Consider the following 21,972-nt stretch of genomic DNA (forward strand, 5'->3'; position numbering starts at 1 on the left):
ATATAATCCATTTCGTTAAGGTTCTCATGTGATTTTTAAATGCTGTATGGGTTGACCATGTCAGCTGTGCACTGATGAGACGCGTTACAAAGGTCAGTGACTCCCACGTCGCAAGGCGAAAAAGCCACGACAAAAATACACGCGCGTAGCGTCACTACCTACCAAGGCCTCCTTTTCTAACTGTATTGGAACATTCTCATCTTTTGGGAAAGGCGCTGTCCTGACCCCCTTTCTTGTCTTGGAGCCCATAACGTTCCCCTTCACTCGAACACAGCTGCACATTCAGCACCTGTTAGAAAGATTGCAGAGCAACCCTCAAAGTTTCAACGACAGGAAACTCTCTGGGTCGCTCTTCCATGTGTGTATGTGTGTGTGTGTGTGTGTGTGTGTGTGTGTGTGTGTACGAGACAGGGCACCAGCTCTGTTTGCAGTCTTAGTTATAATAAGAGAGGCGGATGATGACATCTTCACACCCAAGTCCTCGGTGTGTAAAAGAGTTCGACTCTCGGCAAGCTACTGCTCCGCAGAACAAATACAGGTCTGAATAAAGGGCATCTTGATGGCGGGATCTGAAATCTGACATTGTTGGAACGCTTGAGGAAAGGTTTATTTAATTCGACAGGTGAGTCGAAAACTTGCAATGGTTTTAGTGACCTTAGAAGTTTAAGCTTGAACATGCGGGTACTCGCAAAGAACAAAGATATAGACACGCCAGTTTCCCTCCTGTTGTGTGTTTTTGCAAATATCTGATTTTCAGCTGACGGGGAAACGACGTATGCATTTATTTTATCCATGTAACGGAGTTCTGTCTTTTATTTCTGTCCGTTTATTCGATCATAATGCCAAGGCAGAAGTTTTACATAGGCTTACTTTAAAGTTTTACTTTACAACTGTCTTTTCTGTCAAACAGAACATTTAACTACTCAGGACAACTGAGCTAAAGGTAATTTTTTTTTTTTTTTTGAAGATATTTAGACAATTGCAGCATAACACGAACCTCCGGTCTCAAGTATGTCCCGACTGTTACAGAAGTCTCCTTGAGTTGTCCTCAACATGGAGATCCTGTGCGCTTATTGTGTTCATGTCTGCTATATCCTGTTAGCATTCAACAGTTTATTTGGAAAAGGCCTTCAGCTGCTAGTAATAATAACAAAAAAAAAAAGCAGAGGATAGTCCCTCAGTGGAAAATGCTGACTTGTGTGGCTCCCCAAGTGTGTGGGCCCTTGGAGATCTGACAGTAAAGTTGCTTCTTCATACCCCGGGTGATCCCCCCGGTGATTCATCTTCAGGACCTCTTTACAGAAAATGGTGGGTAGTTATTTAGACCTCGGGAGATCTGGCGCAGCTTTAAGCCTCTGGGACCGACGTCAGCGGCGATTAGCCCGCTGACCCTTTTTCCATGAGCGGGCAAACTGGGGAGCGGAGCGAGCTTGAGAAAGCCGGTCCGTACGGCACATTAGTGGGAAAAATACAAATCGCAGCACATGCAGATGGCGGATTATAAGAGATTAACATTGCTGCGAATTACTTAAAGCGAGGCGTTCGAGTCTGAAGCCGAATCGGGGGCTCCTGAACTCTGTCAGCGGTTTAAAGTATGTCTGAAGCGCAAAGGTTCCCCTCAGTCATCCTCCATTTTGAGTCAAAAGTTTCAGTCGCATCCTATCAGAGTCGTCGTCGAAACCAAAGATTTAGGATTTTGGAACCTTTTTCAAAAAAGTTAAAATGATTAAACGAACATACAAAGGCGTACGTTGTCCTGGGTTGTATTGTCTGTTTTTTTTTTACAAGCATGAGTCCTTACTCTGTTATCTGAAAAAAGTAACTTGCAGTTTGAAATTGCAGAAAAGATGGGATGCGCCTGCAGTTCGGACTCAGACAGCGAATGGATCGAGAACCTGGACGAGATTTGCGAACACTGCAACTGCCCCATTCCTCCCCAGTCGTGCAATCCAGTAAGTGGACACGCGGCTCATGTTCGCACGCCAGTGCGCGAAATGGCTGAAAGTGAGTGACAGCACGTGAGCTGAGGCCCGAAGGTGTGACCTTTCCAACGGGCTCCCACCATTCATTGTGTTTGGGTAAACATGATGAAGTACAATCTGTCTCGAGCCGCTTCGGGTCAGCAGAGCCGAATAACTTACATAACCGTAAGGGAAGCCGTCTTTTGTGTGTGTGATTAAATAGGAGTGTAACTATTCCCTCAGTGGTGTTTTTGTTTCCTCGCTGCCACTGAGATGTCCCATTAGATTAGCAAATAAGGAGAAAACCACCTGCATGTGCAGAGGCAGTTGTTATGCAGAGAGAAAAAAAAAAAAAAAAAACCAAAACAAAACCGAAGACGATTTACCGTCAAGAACCGGCAACCCAAACCGGAAACATACGACATCTCCCGAAATCTTACACTGTTTTCTTCGTCTTTTTCTTTGTCTGTCCAGTACACAGATCAGGTGATTCCATACCCGTCACAGTACACGCCCCCGATGTCACCTCTACCAGGTATATCTTCTGACTTTGTCTCTTTGTTGCTTCTTTTGTTTTATCTCTACTTGAAAACGTTAAACAGCGCTTGATCTCTTTAATTGGAATTAGGACAGCACTGCTTGAAATATCTCGCCTCAGAGGGGGAGACACTGCAAAAGTAACATTAAATAAATGTTCAGTCAGATTGTTGAACATATTTCTTTGCCCTGTCCAGTCAAGCGGGAAGCGATGATTGTACTGATTATTGTTGTCTTGTCAGAATCTGTTCACACAGCGTTTTCCGCTTTCCATCAACTTTGTTCTGTCTGCATAAGTTTCCCTTTCTTTAAAATGAACGCTGCGGATCCAGCCCGCTGCTCGGGTACCATGTTGACGCTTGAAAATAGCCAACTTGTTGGTTACCTTGGTTGGAATGACACCTAATTTACAAGTCATATGTGTTTTATGTGAATTGATCCAAGTTTCGGCGAACCAATATGTGCGCATTTTTCAACATTTTGTGAAAGAATTAATTTAAATCTAAGTTACATTAGGCATCCTTCTGGTGCCTCACATCCCAGCCACCTGTGTTTGCAGCATTATATTCCCACCTGCGTACAAAATACTTTTTAATTTAATTTAATTAATTTAACTGAAGTTATTCTTTCTAGAAAGGAAACTGTGGCTGTTCTAAAAGTTTTTTTATGACAGAATTTTTTTGCAGCACGAGTGAAGGACATCTGTGCTTTCAGCTTCACTATCGCAGCATTTTGTCAAAAAATATCCAGACAACAGTTCAACGCCCCCCAACACAATGTCCTGAAGACTAACCATGGTTACTGATCTCAATTTATCTGAGCTAACTAAAACAATGAATGTTTTTTTTTTTTCCTTGCAGATAACATCGGGGTGGCCATTTACAGCTATGACCCCAAACATGAAGGAGACCTGGGCTTTGACAAAGGAGACAAACTCAAGATCATCAACAAGTGAGCTGCTAAACCCACACAGACAAAGAAATGCTACAACTCCAACCAATAATGCATTTAACTCTTTAGTCTCCTCTAAGGCTACTGAAAATCAATGTGGATGTTTGCGACTAAAGTCTGGTTTGAAGCCTATTGACATCTTTTGACACCAAGCATAGGCTAATGAACGGCTGAATTAAGTCTCTCGTTGGTGGTTCTGGTTACATGTAATGAACTCGAAAGGTTTCCGGTGCATTTGCCGAGCAAGGATGCTGTAAAAAGACTTGAACGCATTCAAAATTTCCTGACACCCTCAAATGTAGCACCTTGAATAGCCGTAAAAAAAAAATACCAAAACAGATAAAAAAAATTAAATACAAACCTTACAGAGGAAACCTAAACTTTCATGAGGAAAATACCGCTCAAGTAAAACAATTAAAAGGCCTCATCTGTTGGAGATTTGTTTGGTTACATATATGCACAAAAACATGTTTTCTTTGAATAAACATAAAATATGTATAGATATAGAAAGCTGTTTGGAATGTTTACAGGGACGCTCAAACATGCATGTATTTGTGGTATGTTAATAAATTCCCCTAGCATGAACTTCTTCACATCGTGGAGATGACATTTAAATCTTAAGAATCCAGAATCATAAAAAACATTTATATTTGTTTTACCATCTTAAACAATGTTTGTTTTTTGTCGAATAATGTAAAAAGTAATTTAGCACAGAGAAATGTCTAGACCTCTTGGTTTTTGACGGGTTTGAACAAACAGCTTGAATGCATTAAGTCTATTTAAATCCCAGCATTACGCGGTGGCTCTGATGCTCGCTATTCAACGTGTTAACGCTCAGTTGACGTCTGCTGACGGCAGAAAGTTACATTTTTAGCAGCCACTTAATCTGAATAACTGAGATTGGTGACAGAGCTGTCTTTAACATCATATTGGTTTAAATCCCATTTAAACCAATAGAAAGACTGGTGGAGTCTATGAATCTGATATACTGGATTTTGGACAGCAACAAAAAACAGCTTTAAGATACGGCTGAAGATACTTCTGCCATGGCCTCAGCTACAATTATTTATTCTTGATTTAATGAAATCAAATCATCCTGTGGTATGTAATTGTGGAGAAATAAAGTAAATTACTGAAATTAAATAAAAAATATTGTGCTTGGCAGTAGGTTAGAATAATCTGTGATAATATATCACTAAAATGTCTATTCAGTTATAATTTAGTAGCATAAGAATTGCGTAATGAATCCTTTTGATTTGAAAGTATATGCTTTTGTTTTGACATGAGACGCTTATTGTGGGGAAGAGTAAATGTAAAAAGTGGAACAATATCTGCTTTTTTATGCATGCCGAGCACAAAGAGGTACATTTCACGCTGTAATCATTTACGCTCCAAAGGATTCGCGTAGGCTAACCAGCTGGCGTCTCTTCTGTCTTCCAGGGATGACGAGGAGTGGTACCTGGCCGAGTCTCTCACCACAGGCCAGAGGGGCTACATCCCTTACAACTTCATCGCCATGACCACCGTGGAGACTGAACCGTACGTCACAGAGGAAGCATAATGTCACGGCTCTCAGCACCGTCTCATCTGGTTTTCTCTCGGCTCACATGCTGCATGCTGGGTCTCTGAGGGAAAGGAAGTGGTTTAGCTCAAAGTGCGTTTGTGTTGCAGATGGTTCTTCAAGAACATCTCTAGAAACGATGCCATGAGGCTCCTCCTGGCTCCTGGGAACACGCAGGGCTCTTTCCTGATTCGAGAAAGCGAGACTTCCAAAGGTGAAATGCTCTCGTTCAAACCTTTTGCTACACGAATTAACAGAGATCTTATAAATAGAACCAGCAATAAATCAAGTTGAATCCTCTGCATCCATAGCGCTGAATTTCCCATACCCCACTTCCTGTTTGCTTATTTATTTTATCTGTTTGAGAACAGTTTCATGTTACTATTAAAGACCCTACTTACCCCTTGAGACTTGCGTTTACCCCTAAGTATTAAAATCTGCTTTCAAGTTGCTAGACATTCGTGTTATCTGGTCTTAAACATTATTTGTCCTGTTTTTCTAAAGATTTTTCCAAGAGTTTCATTGGGATCTGAGCTATTTTATCTGTTTTCTCTCTAACAACACACCTTAATTAAGGTTAATGGGTGCTTTGTTGAAAACAGTCACAATTATAAATTCGGTTCATATTTCTTTAGTAAAATCATCACATTTCTTTGTTATTTTAGTAAAAAATACCCACTATAACGCAGCTAGAGGAACAGAAAATAGCATTTTAGCACCAAGAGGATTCCCCAAGAATCAGGTCCTGTGTCCATTTGTGCTTTACTTCTTTAATTTTCTCAGGAAATGCTTTACGATACCCTGACAGTCAGTCAGGTGGGTGTATGCCTTGAGAGAAAGTCAAAAGAAGCCATCAAACCTGAAATTAGAGATGGTTTACACTTTTTTAAAAAAAAAAATACTTATATATTTTTTGCAAATTTTTTCATCTAAAGTATAAACTTACAGAGCTGCTACCGATGCTATATCAAAGCTAGCTTTAGATAACCATAGATGGCTTGAAACGTTTATGTTAGGTTGGCCACAGTTTAGCAGGGTTAGCCACACACCAACCATCTAACACTTTGAAACAATATGAAGACACCATTCAATGTAGACTGACAATCCAATAGACAGACCAATATAACGAATTGGGGCTTTCCACTGCAAGATTTCACACAAGATTGCATTTTACCCAAAAGAAAAAAAAAAATTATTGTCTCTTTTGTGAGTAGTTGGGTTGATGATGCCACAAGACGCACAACAATCAGGCTAATCATCTGGCATTAGCATACGCTGGGGAAAACTAAAGATTTGTAACAGATTTTGGTCAAACTTTAAACGTTTTAATCGGAGTTTGACCCCAACGAGCCTCGTTAGGCTCATTAAAGGTCTGTCCCTCTGGGGGTTATTTCAAGAGGTGGCTGGTGATGCAGCAGCTCTGCAGGAAACATTTTAATTTAGGATCACCAAACCGGATCTTTTTTTATGACAGCTTGGATTGAAATAAGCATTGAGGATTTTTATCAATAAAATCTGACCAGGACAGTCTTAGACTTAGACTTAGACTTAGACGAACTTTATTGTCATTTTGTATGCACAGAGTGCGTACAGAACGAAATTTCGTTTGCATGCAGCTTGAGAGTTTTAGTGAATTGCAGTGGATTTCAGAATAAAGTAACTTTGCAGGATAATAAAATAACTTTGCAGGATAGTAAAGTAACTTTGCAGGATAAATAAAGTAACTTTGCAGGATAGTAAAGTAACTTTGCAGGATAGTAAAGTAACTTTGCAGGATAATAAAGTAACTTTGCAGGATAGTAAAGTAACTTTGCAGGATAATAAAATAACTTTGCAGGATAAATAAAGTAACTTTGCAGGATAGTAAAATAACTTTGCAGGATAAATAAAGTAACTTTGCAGGATAATAAAGTAACTTTGCAGGATAATAAAGTAACTTTGCAGGACAGTTCCAGGATAAAGTGCACAGTGATTTCACAGTACAGCAATTGAGATTGGGGCTTTTCAATTGAGTCTGCCCTGCTCCGCTGTACATTATTCTTGCAAAGTTTTTCCTGAAATCTATGAGATACTCTCACAAATGCCTGAAACGTTTTGCATTAGCACTACAAAATTTGATTAAAAAACATTCAGATGAATTGGACTGAAAATGGAACCAAAAAAAAAAAAGATAATTTTCTTCAGTCACCAGAGGCACATGAGCTTGCTTTTGGGAGGGCAGGGATATGAAAACGAAGGAAAACTGACCATGAAATTAATCTGATTGATTTAAAAAAAATGCCTAGCTTGTGGCTTTTTTTCTTTCTTCACCTACGCAACCTCTGAAAAACAATGTTTTTAGCAAACTATGTCTTTAACCCTGCTGGGTACTTTAACCCTAAATTTGTCATTCATCTGCCTCACGTTCTCTCCGTTCCTCCTTAACGCCGCTCCAGGGTCGTACTCGTTATCAGTCCGGGATCTGGACCACAACACAGGGGAAGGTGTGAAGCACTACAGGATCCGCAACATGGACAGTGGAGGCTTCTACGTCACAGCCAAGATATCCTTCAACTCTCTGAAGGAGCTCGTCCAGCATTACTCCCGTATGTATGCCTGTGGAAGGGACCAGTCTACATCTCTGATCGCTGAGGAGTTAAAATGTTCATTTCTGCTGCATGTTGTGTTTCCCAGGTGAAGCAGATGGATTGTGCACAGTCCTGGTGAAACCCTGCCAGTCCAGGGCGCCGCAGAAGCCCTGGTGGCAGGACGAGTGGGAGATCCCCCGGGAGTCCCTGAAGCTGGAGCGCAGGCTCGGAGCAGGGCAGTTTGGAGAAGTCTGGATGGGTAAGTTGTTTTTCTGTTTCCACGAGATTGAACTTGTGTACTCAGAAGAATTGTGTGCAGATACATCACATGTGAAAATGCCCGGTCTGGTTGGGAGCTAGACTGCGCGCCTGCCAAGAGCCAGAGCTTTTCTGCAGCGTGTGCAGAAGAGTTTCCTTCGGCTCAGTCCTAATTGTAGGCTTGTTTGAGCTGCTTAAAGAAAGAATGATGTGTGGTATTAACCCTGACGTACAACACTGCCCCAAATACTCGTATCTCACTTTTTGATGAGCTCATGGATCTTTAAGACTTGTTTCCTAACAAGACTTTGAAACTGATCCTGCAGCGTGAAGTTAAACAAGAGGGGCTAAACGTTTTGATCGCAAGCACATCGGTTAGGCCACAACCTCATTATCATTCAATTGAATGGACAATTTCCATTCTAGTTTCCATTCTCATTTGCCAGCACCATTTAACCTCCCAAACAGACCACTGAACAAAAGCTAAACATCGCTAACCATGGGACTTGCCCTCATTCCGCCGCCACTTTCTGTTCCCAACATTGCTCTGCATGAAATCTGGGCTCTTTGTTTGTTTGTACACCGTCATCCAAACGAAATGTTTACCGTACTGACGCCAGTGGACACGAGAGCATCAACATACCTCCGCTGAATACATTTGGTAAACAGTTCACCTAAAAAAATATAATTGTAGGGAAGACAGTGCCTTGCGAAACCTTTTGTACTCCATGAGATTTTTTTATATTTTTTCAAGTTCCAACCAAAATGCTTTAATATATTTTGGGGGGGAGGGTTATGTTACTGAGCAACACAAAATAATGCATAATTGTGAAGTGAATGGACGAGGTTTGGTTTTAAAAAGTTTGTACACACGTATTCTGCCTCTTTTATTCGTTTACCTCCGCATGAAATGCAGTGCAACCAGTTGCCTTCAGAAGTCAATAACACCCTGAACGCACCATGAAAAAAAAATGGTGTAAGCAGCATTATACTAATTACGAGGCAATAGAATTAATTCTTTTGTGAAAGAAAGAGGTTTGCCTGGTTGTCAAATATATGTATACCTTAAACATACAGCCAGAACTACAATTCAGTGGTTAGGTCAGAGGATATTTCTCAGTTAAAATGACAAGGACCTGGATCTGTTGGACCTTTTTGGCGGAACTTGAAGACTGACGTTCACAAAATCTCTTTAGAAACAAAGCATGTTGGTAGTGACATACTCCAAAAAGGATTTGAAGCTGTAATTGCCACAAAAGGTGGTTCTGCAAACTAAAATCAGGGTTGAGGGTGAATACATGCAAAAACGCACGCCACACTTTTAAGATTTCATTTGCAAAAAAAATTTGAAACCTTTTATCATTTTACGTCCACTTCAAAATTATACATAATTTCATCTATCTCCAAAAACCCCAATATAGTACATTACAGTTTGTTGTTTGCTACATAAGAAGATGGGGGTAAAATAGTTCAAGGAGTATAAGGACTTTTGCAAGGCACTGCACGCGATAGCCATCAGTGCATTACAAAAAGAAGAAAAAAGAGACAGAGGAATGCTTTCATTAGTAGATAAAGATTTGTTCCCTCATCGCTATATGCTTCACGCTTGGCGTTTCATGTAAAAGAAAGAACAACCTGGTTGGTTATGGCTTTGGTCGAGTACATGCTGGGGAGTGCTGTGGAGAGCCAGTCTCAGTGTCATGTGAAACTGTTATTAAAACAGCAAATATTTGAGCCAAGCAATGGTTTACGGTCATCATATGATGAGTAGATGCTTTTAGTTGTACATAAATTAGCTTAAACCACAGTGGATATTATTGGATGAATGAGACGGGCAACATTTTTTAGGCTTGAACCAAACCTAAATGGGGTACAGAGAGCTTTTTAACCCTTGTTTGTGCATTTGAACTAAACGTATTAAAAATATGTGTGGAAGAAAAGGGTATTAAGATTTTAAATTCCCTTAATTATGGATGGCCAAAATCAAGAATCAAATCAAACATTTTTTGTTATCTTGTGATGCCATAATGAAATTTTGGTGCCACACAGGATCAAACAAAACCCGCAGACACAACAACTCTTGTTTTTTTTTTGGATTGCAACAGCAACAGTTCCTGAGAAGCTTAAAGCACGCAAATAGTCCTTAACATTTGATAAAAGGTTCAAGTCAAAACGACAGATAGCTGTCTCTTTACAGAAAATATCGATTTCTGTGCAATTGCATGAATGTATCAAACGAACGATCACTGAGGAATTAAAAAGCGTGCAAATAGTCCTTATCAAACATTGACATGTTCAGGCTAAACGTCCAAGTTAATGGATGTTTGAGACAAAAAGACCAGTTGCAGTCAGTCTATACAGGATGAGGCGAAATACTGTGCATTTAATTTCAAATCTTCATGTTACACAACTGTGCAATTTCCTTGAACGCCCAAACATTCCCTGAGAAAATAAAAAGTGCGAACAGACGTTAGCGTGTGAGAGACAGTGTGAAAAATTCTTATTGGATCAAGAACCTGGACAAAAGTCCAAGAAATAAACAATTTGCTAAATACCTTTTTATAAATCTAATTATTCAGAAATCTTCATTTAATCAATTAAAAATTTAACATTTCAATTCATGATATGATAACACGTAAAAATGTTTTAAAAATTACTTCAGTATTTGTTGAATTGTTTTGCATTTCCTGAGCTCTGAAACAATTTGAGCTTTTACTATGATAATTGCTTTTCTTCCCCACTATTTAAATGCTGTCAAGAAAAAAAAGCAGGCAGGTTCAAATATTGAACTAAGACTTTATTATTAATAGCAAAAAGTGGTGCTGGAAATGATCTTTGAAAGTTACAAACAGCCTTTCTGGATGTCGTGTTGGGCTTCCTGTCTTGCTTGTTGAAGAAGTTGTTTAGTTGCACGTTATTTCTATGAAATGTATTCTATGAAGTCCATTTTGCGTGATTCAAGATTAAAGTTTGATTTATATTTTATCTACTTATCTTATTTTTATACATATATTTTTCTGTCAGGAAAGAAATTTTATCAGCATCGTTCAAATAGTTGTTGGATGTGATGCTGAAAATGAAGCCAGCTGATTATGTCAAGGTTATAATTTGGATGAAAAACAAAGGAAGCTACAAAGTTTTTTTTTTTTTACTTGATTAAACACTTTTAAAGATCTACTTGCTTTGCACATAACGTTTAGTGCATTTCCCTCCCCCCTGGAATAATCTGTTGTGTAAAAATATTCCAGTTTGCTCAGCACTTTACTTTGCTTGATTGATCTGGGCAGAAAGATTTGAAAATTATCTATAGCAAGAATGATAAAGATCACCTTTAAAAGGGAAAAGGAAATTTAAAGAGCCTAAAGGCTTCCCTGAATGTGCTATCGTTTAAAAATCTCCATAATTTTATTTCAAAAATGTTCATGACTTGTTCGGCACCTGTGGTTAGATACTAACTCTTTCCGGTGGAAATACATGGTAAATATATGCAAACATTTCATGGAACATACAAAGATGAAAATTAAAACCATTAACAAAATTATTGCTGCTCCTCTTTGCTAAGTGCGTGCTTTATTTAAGATATAATCAGAACTGAAGAAGTTGACAAACAGCAAATAGTTTCAGGTAATAACAATAATAATAATAACTACTTTAGTTTATGTAAGAAACTCTATGAAATCTGAGATGGTTTTTGTACGATTTGGCCTCTATGAGGTGCAGGCTGTATGTCTTGTATTTCTTTTTATAGAAAGAAAAATTTGCAGATATTATATGAATTAAGGTGTAAACTGAGGATGTAGATATTGCTCTAATTCAGTCCGGTTTCATTCAAAACTATATAAATGTGTATAAGGTAACTTTTTCCTACCAGTCTACTTTAGCTGGAGGTTTGTTTTGCATCTGCGTGAGAGCTAACCTGCAGCGACGGCTGTCAAAGGGGTCTAAAACCTTTTCATGGTGAGATACATCACCCTGGAGTGACCTGATTGCTTTTACGTACAGTATAATTAGATGGCTTTTATTATGAATTGGAATGATGGCTGTTTAAACTGAAACAAAAAGTGTTTTATCAAAGAAAATAACATAAACTAACTAAAGAAGCAAATGAGAAGTTAAAACACAATTAAGTTAAAGCCATTATAACTGGACACATTATTATTATTATTATTATTATTATTATTATTATTATTATTATTATTATTATTATTATTATTATTATTATATAATTTTATTTTTTACCTTTTTGCCCTTCTTTTCTTTATAAAGTTACACCATTATGACAGAGTGGTATTAGCAGGTTTATTAGTCAGGCTATCTGCTGTTGTAGATGTGCTAGAGTTGGCTGCACTGTAAATGTGGGGATGCCTCACTGAATTGCAGATGGAGAAAACTCTGTTGTCTTCTCATTATGAGAACTTTAAACTTTAAAAGTGGGAAGATTTTAAATTTTATTTTTAAGATTTCAAAACTGTCTGCCTATTTGTAGGCAGACAATCTAATCTACAGAAAACTAATTCCTTGAATTTTCTCTGAATTTTGCTCATTTTCTATAGTTAGATTGAAATTATGAATGGAGGTTTTAACATTTCTCCTCCACTTTTAGTGTTTTGTTTTGAGCAATCCTAAACAGCCACTGAGACCCAGATGTCCTTTTTTTAGGTGTCTACAACAACGACAGGAAGGTGGCCATTAAGAACCTGAAGATGGGCACCATGTCAGTGGAAGCCTTCATGGCAGAAGCCAACATGATGAAGAACCTGCAGCATCCTCGCCTCGTCCGCCTCTTCGCCGTGGTCACCCAGGAACCTATATTCATTGTCACCGAGTACATGGAGAATGGTAGGTGCCATCAGATCTCATTACAAGAGGAAGCAAAACTTCCTTTAAAGTGGTTTCCTTACAACGTCGAATAAAAGAGAACTCCTGGGATACTCATGCTTGCGCCTTTGAAAAAGGTTTCGTCAACTGAAATATGTTTCAGCTTGTCTGAATTAATCATTTCCTTAATCCCCCGCCTCGTTACCATAAAGACACAGTTGAGGAGAGTGAGCTCGGAGCTCGTAGCTTGGAGCGAAGACAAAGGAGCTGTGTTGGCCTGGTGTCATAGATGTTCAGGATTAAACATGTTGATCTGTTATCAGACTCTGGGTGGGAACACATGTTTGAACAAAAGACCAGGCTGCCCTGTGAGTTTCACCCAACTAATGAGTCACAATGCTTTCGCATGAACCCTCCACTCCAGAGAATCGACTTCATGTTAGTCAATCTCTTTTTTTTTTTTTTTACTATTCTGTTTGCGTATGACCTCAGCCATACTGGAAATATAAAGTGTATTCATCACCAGCAATTGAGCATGAAAGCTGCCTAAGAAGGCCTAAGTATGGGAGCTTCGGCCTGTTTACGCTGGCTATTTTTATCTTCTCCTCATTAGGCCCGCTTGTATTCACGGCCTACGTGTTAAAATGTCTCAAAGGACACATGAACATTCTCTTCTTCTTTTCCGGACCTGTCCTGGAAGATTTATTGTGTTTACAGGTGAAAGGGAAGCTTCAGAAAAGAAAGGTCTCCATCATGCACCGGTGCCATAATTAGTAGTTTTTACAACGGCTGTATGGCCAGCATCCTGTCTTCCTCTTTTCCATTCTCGCCTCAGATAGCTTGTTTGAGCTAACTGATAATTATAAATACCAATAACATAGAGGCATGAAAGCAGTCTGCATGCGGAACAGTTAATATGACCAGAATCTGCCTTCAGATGATAGCTGTCACAGATCTTTTCCCCCTTAACTTTCTCCTTAACCCCTAAAGTTTTTGTGATTGTTTTTATTGTGAGGGACGGCGCCGAAATGCTCAGAGATTCACTGCATTCACAAACACAACAGCCTTAGAGCTGAAGTGAAAGGCGTGCCTTTGTGTTATCGTTGGTAAACCAGCAGTGCTTTCACATCAGTCAAGCTCTTTGTCCTGGATCTATGTGTGGACAATTGTCTCTTCTGCCGATTCGGTTCACATCCTTATATCAGTTTGTTCAGTTTTTTTTTTTTTTTTTTTTTGCATTACTGAGGTCAACAAAGGAGGAAAATAGCAGGTCTGTACTCCCGGCTTCCCTTTGTGGCCTTGACAAAGAGCGTTGCTCTGGCTCTCAAACTTCAAAAGCAACTTTCCAGACTTAAGCAGAGAAGTGAATGCCTCTTCTTTCCTGGCACAGTCATTCTTCTCAAAGCATTTCCTTTGGTCTGCTTTAGCTGGCCTCCAAACAGAGATATTATTCTGTGCTAGTTATCAGAAAGAGCACGTCAGCTTGACAGATTATGGTCCACTTCCTGCAAGTGTTGTGTTTGCTGATTTCAGGTGCTATTCTGGTCCTGCTCAGTTTATTTATGTCCGTGAGGGAATTATGAAGTTCAAAATGTCATTTGTCTTCTAAATGCAGCATCTTTTTTTTCTGCTTTCCGTTTACTATAAGTCTTTTATTAACTATGATTATTTTTTTTCTAATCTTTGACGAAATTAAAACAGAGAAACATCCTGATAATGATGAAATTGTTAGTGATGTTAGCTAGAAGTTTTAATACCATGAAAATACGAAGACACCTCCAGGATTTCGGGGTGAAAATAAACTAAGTGAGAAGACTGCAAAAGCCATTAGAATTGATAAACAGCATCACGGCTGATTAAAACATGATTAAAACATGTGGAGCAGCTGTCTAAGCATCACATGTGAAAGAAGAAAAAGAATGTTACCAATGAAAACGCATAGAATAATCCTGAGAACACCCTTAAAACAACAAAACAAAGACTTGACTTGCTCTCTAAAGATTTGACTTGTTTGAGTTTTGGCCTCAAAACCCAACATAATTCACTATATAAATCAAATAGTGACATTTTAAGCTCAATGATTACCAGGCGTTAACTAAGTTCTTGTGCAATTCTTCAAAATAAAAGCACTTCCTTTTTGATTCATTCTGGAATTTAGGAGTAACAGGTGTTCAGAAATGCATATTTACATTTCCAAAAGGGTAAATATTGGATCTCTTTTTACCAGAATAATTCACAGCGGTTAACGACAGGTTTTTTTTTTTTTTTTTTTTGCCATGTTTAACAAAATTTTATGAAGAAGCTAACTGTTAAAATGTTCTCCTGTTAAATTAGATCAAAGGATAACACAGCACATAATCTGAATTCAATGCTGGTCAGATCAAATCTGCACTGTTATGTAGACTAAATCATTTGCGTATGAAAATCTGTGAAATAAACCACATCCCTTATGAGTTTATTTTTTGGGGGCCAAAGAATATGTTAAATATAGTTTATTAGGGTTTTTTAAGCGACAGAAAACTGACAATCCCCCTCCATGTGTCAATGTTTTCTTTTTTTAAACTGTAATAAATCTGTGTTGTCCTCTAACAGCTGATTGGATAATCAGACAATGTAACACTAAACTAGACAACCTATTTCCTGTCTTCGTTTTATAACAACCTTATGAGAGAAGTCCCAGGACAAGATCCCAGACAAGCCCGTTAATATTGTGCAATCACATGCGTTTAAAAAAAAGGCTTAAACAACACTTTACATAGGAAAACCAGGCCAGCTGCATTGATTAAACTTAAGCCTAATGAAAACGAGTACATGAAAAAGAAAATAAGGATAAAAGTTCTAACACAAGTGCACAAACAAAGAAGGAGCCACAGATGTTCCAAGTTTAAGGCCGTCAGGTCTGGGCTCACTTTTTTTGTGCCTCAGTCCAAAACTAACCTGACCTCCAAAACCAAAAACTGAACAAGAAAAGTAATTTTTAGCTCATCGTTTTAAACAAGAAAAATGCTTTGAGCAGAGCTCCCGCATGCGTGACTGGCTCGAAGATATGGGAAGGAGCAGCCATGGCTTAAGTGACCTGCAACACTCATTTCTAAAAGGAAAAGACCGTGTGGCTTCTTTTCAATTGGCTCATGAAGAGCTGGTGAAACCCCCACGGGTTAGATTTATTTCAGAAAGGTATGAATTCATCAGAAGTTCAGGAAGTTTATAGCTATATCCTGTCACAAAATCTGCAGAGAAGTGAAATAATGAGATTTTAAAGAAACTGCGCAAGTTTAGCAACACAGAATATAGCTTGAAAAGAAAAATTTACCTTTTTTGGCCTTTGTACTAAAAACATTTAAGGAGAGCTAAAATCCCCTTCTATTATGACACTGTGAAAATATTTGGAGTTTAACAGACAGTTTTGAAAGTACAAATTTTAGTTAACTCCTATTCATTTCTGAAGGTATTATGCATTTTATACAATGTGATTGTAATCCTGTTCGTAGACATTATTGTTCATGCTTCAGTTTTAAAAAAAGGCTAACCGCTTTTCTTTTCACAGGAAGCTTGGTGGACTTTCTGAAAACACAGGAGGGAAGCAAATTATCCACCAACACACTCATAGACATGTCATCACAGGTGAGATACCGCTGCCTTTAACCTTCGGTCCTTCCATTACAATGCTCCTTCCACCTAATTTACCAGATCCCCTCTCATTCATACCTCCACTTCCTCCCTCTCAGCGTGATCCTTCTGGGCAATAAATCAGCAACTGTATTAACGAGGCTTAAATGCTGCACTAATCTTGTAATACATGGAGACTTGGGTGGGTTTGTGTGCAAAAAGGCGTGCACGTAATCATTATTGCAAGTCTAGACATTATAGCACAAATACAACCGTCCTTACTGGATTTGAAGTGGACAAACCGGATGAAATTGCAGCTTTTTTCATCTTGCGTTTGTTTTCTCAAGGGTGGCAACCGAGCCAAAATACATTGATCATTCTACCTGAAACTATGATCTGCATTGGTTTCGCTCAATCTATTCAGACGTATTTATCAAAAAGGCATTAAAGGAAGAAAACGTTAGAAGGTTTTAAACTGATCTGAATTCTTGTGCTAATTTAGATGGTTAAAAAGAGAGGACTTCCTTACATTTAAAGTGACTGTTTTGTGATGAAGTAAGCGCTCAGTCTGTGAACAGGATGTGTGCTTCAAAGTGTGGGAAGGCAGCAGAGTTTCAGGCTTCTTAGAGCTGTTCTCCTGCATTAACCAGACGTAATCCTAATCTGAGCTAATTCACTGCAGAATTCAGAGAACACAGTTAATTTTACAAAAATGTTTTTCTTTACGCAGGACTAAGCTCTAGGGATTTCACACGAGACCCGTGTAAATGTTTGACACTGTTACTTGTCGGTGAAAAACCTTAACTCCATGGGGTACGGTGGGTGTGGGAATGACAAAATCAACCACAGGAAGACAGCCTGAAGTTTCAAAGTCTTACACGGCGAACGACTCTTTATCTCACCGAGGTTAGCTCTTAGACATGTCGGAGCTCGGTAAAAAGATCTACGCTTCGTGCAGAGCGGTGTGGTGAAGGTTGTACAGCGAACGATGCTTTTATGCCAGCCCATCATACACCGACGGCATTTGTGATGAAAGGGTTTCTTAACATCATGCGGTGGCAGATCGTGAAATGTAAAGTCTTGAAGAATCTAACTTTTTTTTTTTTTTTTTTTGGTAATGTGCAATCTGTAGGAGTATAAAGCAGATTTTCTTGGAATACAGAAAAAAACTGACTTCTTTTTTCCCCAAAATTAATTATCAAAAAAAGGCCCAAGAGGTGTTAACAGGTCTGAGTTAAACACCATGACAGCATTAACACACAGGTTTTGTAATTGCTTTTCAAAACACCTTCAATTTTTTCGCGTCGTGTTGCAATAACAAACTTTAGAGCCTTTCAGTAGGATTTCATGTGACAGATCTACCCAAATGACTCCTCAGACGTAAAGTGAGTAAAAGAATACACAATTTTAAAAATATTCAGGTAAAAAAATCTGAAAAGTATGACTTTCTTTTCACCCCCCCCCCCCCCCCCCCCCAGAGTCAGTGCTGTGTAGCGTCACCTTTCTGTAGTGGCACATGTCTACCGGTTTTGTACAACTAGAAACTGAAGCTTTTGCCCATTCTTCTTTACAAGATAACTCAAGCTCACTTTGATTAAATGCAGCGTGTGTTTGCATTCATTTTCAAGTCTTGTCATATATTCTGAAATAAATCTAGCTCTGACCTTGGCCTGGGTCAGCCGTTCAATTTAAGCTCTCGCAGTACGTTTAAGGAAATGCTGGCAGCTGAACTTCTGTCCTACTTTCGAGGGTTTTGCAGCTGCTACAGTCCCCCCCCCCCCCTTATTGTATTTAGCTCCATCCATATTCCTATTAAATCTCACCAGCTTCCTTGTTCCAAACCATTCATGATGCTAATGAGTCTTCAGAGATGTGAAGTGTTTGTTTTCTGCCATATGTAGTGTTTTGCCTGTTTGCCAAAAAGCTCAGTTTCTGGCTCATCTGATTGGAGCGCCTTCGTCCATATGTTTGCTGACTACTTCATGACCATTGATAGGCCGACAACAGCATGTCTGGTATTCTTTCGACATTGCTTTATCATTAACTTGTGCCCAACTAAGAGTTTTCCCGTTAACACTCCCACCTGAGCTGTGGAGCTCTGCGGCTCCTACAGAGTGACCGTGAGCCTTTTGGTTGGTTGTCTGAAAAATACTCTCCTTTCTTGTTGTGGCAGTTCAGCTGAATGTTGATGCTTTGGATTTTATTTAGCAGTTTCAGAGTAAAGGTGACTGATTATAGACATGCACCACACTTTTCAGAATAAATACAATTACAAAAAACTTGTACCATTTCCCTCCACCTCTGTAATATCCCAACACAGCACATCAACGTGTGTGGTGGGAAAATGAAAAACAACGGTGAAGAAGTTCAGTGTGAGGCGTAGAGCTCAAGTTTGCGGGAAGAACACGTCCTACCCTGACGCCTATGTGAGACATTCCAGCTTCTGTGACGCACACCTTTCCTCAAATACACCTTCACGGTTTAAAACCTGGATGGACAGGCAGAAAACGGTGCTGTCGCTCAGAGACGCTGGGAGGAGAAGTGTTTGGAAATTGTAAAAATCTAGACTCTGTGATCAGGTGTACTGTTACATTTAGTCAGTGGTCTATGGTTTTTATTGAGTCATGTAGTCTTCAAGTTAAACAGAAACTCAACCTCTGAATAGACAAGTCATTTTTCTATCAGATGGTGTTGTGTAACCGCAGCTGTGCACCAGGGTGGAGCACGCCAGCATAGCAAAGAGGTAAAAGGGTGCAAGCAAGTGACCTGGGGAAGTGGTATACTCCCTGGTTTTGGTTCATCTGTCCAGCCGCAGTGCCAACACACACACACACACACACATACACACACACACACACACAGATCCTCCACAGACATCTATTTCACGATTGGACACAAACGCACTCCCAGAGGGCATTTGTGATAACGTGCTGCTCTCTACAGGTGGCTGATGGGATGGCGTTCATCGAGCGGAAGAATTATATTCATCGAGACCTGCGGGCTGCCAACATCCTAGTTTCCCAAGAGCTCATCTGTAAGGTTGCAGATTTTGGCCTCGCAAGATTAATAGAGGACAATGAGTACACGGCGAGAGAAGGTAGCGAAGACCTTCAAGAGATAATGGTTTATCTTAATAAAGGCTGACTCAAAATTGCAGTTTTTCTTGACATGTGCTTTCTTTTTTTTCCCTTCCAAATATGACCCTCCCCCCCATTTTGTTCACAGGTGCAAAGTTTCCCATTAAATGGACAGCACCAGAAGCTATAAACTATGGCACCTTCTCTATAAAATCTGACGTGTGGTCATTTGGGATTCTTCTCACAGAAATAGTGACATATGGACGGATCCCTTACCCAGGTAGCTAATCCTCCTGAGTATATTTGATTTTTTTTATGTGTCTTCAACAGCTGACAAAAGGAACATCATACACAAGAAACTAACCCAGAGGATAATAACTGAATCTCAAAGACAATACCTACAGTTTTGATTTGTCTATTGTGTAAATATACATTCATTCTCATTAATGCTTTAATAAGTAAAAGCTTTTAAGCTGACCAGTTAACTTGTTAACCTTTAACTGACTGCTATTCAGTGCAGCTGCTGGTTTCTGTTTCCAGCATAAAACTAATTTGTTGTCTCAGCAGTCATTGGATTCACTTTTACAAAAGAGCAGTAGGAAAGCCCAAGGATCTCAGTGCAGATGAGAGACAAACTGATCCGACAAGGATTTGGCTTTTTGGCCACAGTGACAAGAGGAATGTTTGAAAGGGCTAAGAGGAGACATGGTAGTGGCAGTATCATGCTAAAGGTGGCCAAAAATGCTTCAATACGTTGGCCTGAAGTTGCTTGATGTGTGACACCAAGACTACAAACTCTGTGCAATCAGGGAAGGGATATATGTTTGAGTCTGTGTGTATAATTTTGACCGTAGAGAAAATCTTAAGTAAGCTTAAGTTAAGCTTGCGTTTAACTTCACTTAAACTGAGGTTTCTTTAACAAATGTTTTTCTATTATGATGGTGAATCCATTATTTATTTTTTGAAAAAGAAAAAGAACAAAATGGAAGAAATAACAACAAAGGTCCACAATTGAAGACATTGATTAAGCACTATATATGGGGTTATATATTGTTAAGTTACTTCAGAAACAGTTTAAAGGTCTTTTAAAGCATTAAAATAAGGATTTTGCCTGATAAAAGGACATATTTTTACGTACATGCCGTCAGGTGGATATCACCAAATTAACAGTCTTTTATTTATTATAACTGACCGTAATTTTACTTCCTGTCCAGGTATGTCCAACCCAGAGGTGATCCAGAACCTGGAGCGTGGATACAGAATGCCGAAGCCAGAAAACTGTCCCGATGAGCTTTATGACATCATGCAGGAGTGCTGGAGGGAGAGACCAGAGGAAAGACCCACGTTTGACTACCTGAAGCACCTTCTGGAGGATTTCTTCACTGCCACAGAGAGGCAGTACCAGGAGTAGCTGCAGAGCAGAGAAAAAGACCCACAGAGACACACATATGTGTAATCAAACTAATAGCACAACTGGCGATAGTTGATGCTGGATTTTTTTTCCTATTTGCTAGAGAAGTTAGGGGTGGGAACTGGGACGATCATCATAAGAGTACTTTGTGCATCAAACTAATCCAGAAAACATTTGCAGTAATCTCTGAAGGAAACGTGCGAGCAGGAGAGAGGAATCCTGCTGGTTGAATAAACGGGGAAACTCAGTGCTGGAGCTGAATAAACAGCTGCTCTCCTGGTGCTTTTACAAAAAAAAAACATGTAAATAACTGCTTGAGTTGAATTTTTTACCTGTGCATCATAATAGCGGTTTAATTTACAGTAGCAAGCTTTTTGTGAATGTTTGTGTATTAAGGCATAAAACGAGCCACTGTTTGACTGAATAGAGTTGGGAAGCATATTAAATACAAAGACGGTACTTTATGGATGTTTTTTATTTTATTATAAAGAATGAATGTCTAATCCGTAAATACCGAAAATGTATTTTTTTGAAATTAAGTGATTAGTGTGCGTCAGATACAGTTTTATATATCCTGTAAATATACATCTTTATAATTTCTCTAGTCTTGTGATGGACTGACAACCTGTCCAGGGTGTACCCTGAATAAACTCTCCCCGAAATCTTTGAAATTTGGAAAAATATACAATTTTGTTTAAACATGAGGTGCTCACTGTTAAACTGATTTCTCATTAACAACAATTAACCAGTAGTGACATCATTTCAGTTTTAATATAAAAGTATGGTACAGTTTAAGAAGCATACAATAGGAAATTAGTGTTGTGCCACCGACAAGAATAAATAGTTTTCCTGTCGAATAAAACAACAGGAACTTACAGGGTCTCTGCTTAATAAAGTACACAATACGATATACATTACACTATAAACAGTAGTACTGCTGTAAATGGTTACTTACTGTAAATCCTGTTACAGTTCTATTGTCAGACCAGAATCCACATTTAAAAAAGAATAACAATAAGGTTCTTCAGGAATATAACAATAGCATGAAAAAAGAGAGCTCACCACACACAGTGACCTTTTCCACCTATATAATGGTTCAGTATCAGTGTTGAAACCAAATATTTTACATACACTGAATAAAAAGAGACAAACATTTTTTTCTGTCTGGCATTAAATTGGACTAAATCTACCTTGTTACGGGTCAATTAAATTTTATTTTGAT

The 21,972-nt window shown here is 38.9% G+C and overlaps 1 protein-coding gene across 2 annotated transcripts; it reads left to right on the top strand.

The window, feature by feature from the left end:
• The first annotated feature begins 390 nt into the window (after positions 1-390).
• LOC105925945 (proto-oncogene tyrosine-protein kinase LCK) lies at positions 391-21,421 on the top strand. 2 transcript variants are annotated; one of them, XM_021316165.2, is made up of 14 exons: positions 391-622; positions 911-943; positions 1,843-1,952; positions 2,436-2,496; positions 3,359-3,449; positions 4,890-4,988; positions 5,121-5,224; positions 7,446-7,595; positions 7,684-7,836; positions 12,495-12,674; positions 16,201-16,277; positions 19,206-19,359; positions 19,488-19,619; positions 20,554-21,421. In XM_021316165.2, exons 3-14 carry the CDS (start codon positions 1,848-1,850, stop codon positions 20,748-20,750), a joined length of 1,503 nt encoding a protein of 500 aa, XP_021171840.1. In that variant the 5' UTR covers positions 391-622; positions 911-943; positions 1,843-1,847; the 3' UTR covers positions 20,751-21,421. The 2 variants fall into 2 exon arrangements, with proteins under 2 accessions (XP_021171840.1, XP_012717515.1); XM_012862061.3 differs by lacking the exon at positions 911-943 and having other exon boundaries at positions 392-622.
• Positions 21,422-21,972: the final 551 nt, after the last annotated feature.

Source organism: Fundulus heteroclitus, unplaced genomic scaffold, assembly GCF_011125445.2.
Source record: "Fundulus heteroclitus isolate FHET01 unplaced genomic scaffold, MU-UCD_Fhet_4.1 scaffold_711, whole genome shotgun sequence".
NCBI lineage: Eukaryota > Metazoa > Chordata > Actinopteri > Cyprinodontiformes > Fundulidae > Fundulus > Fundulus heteroclitus.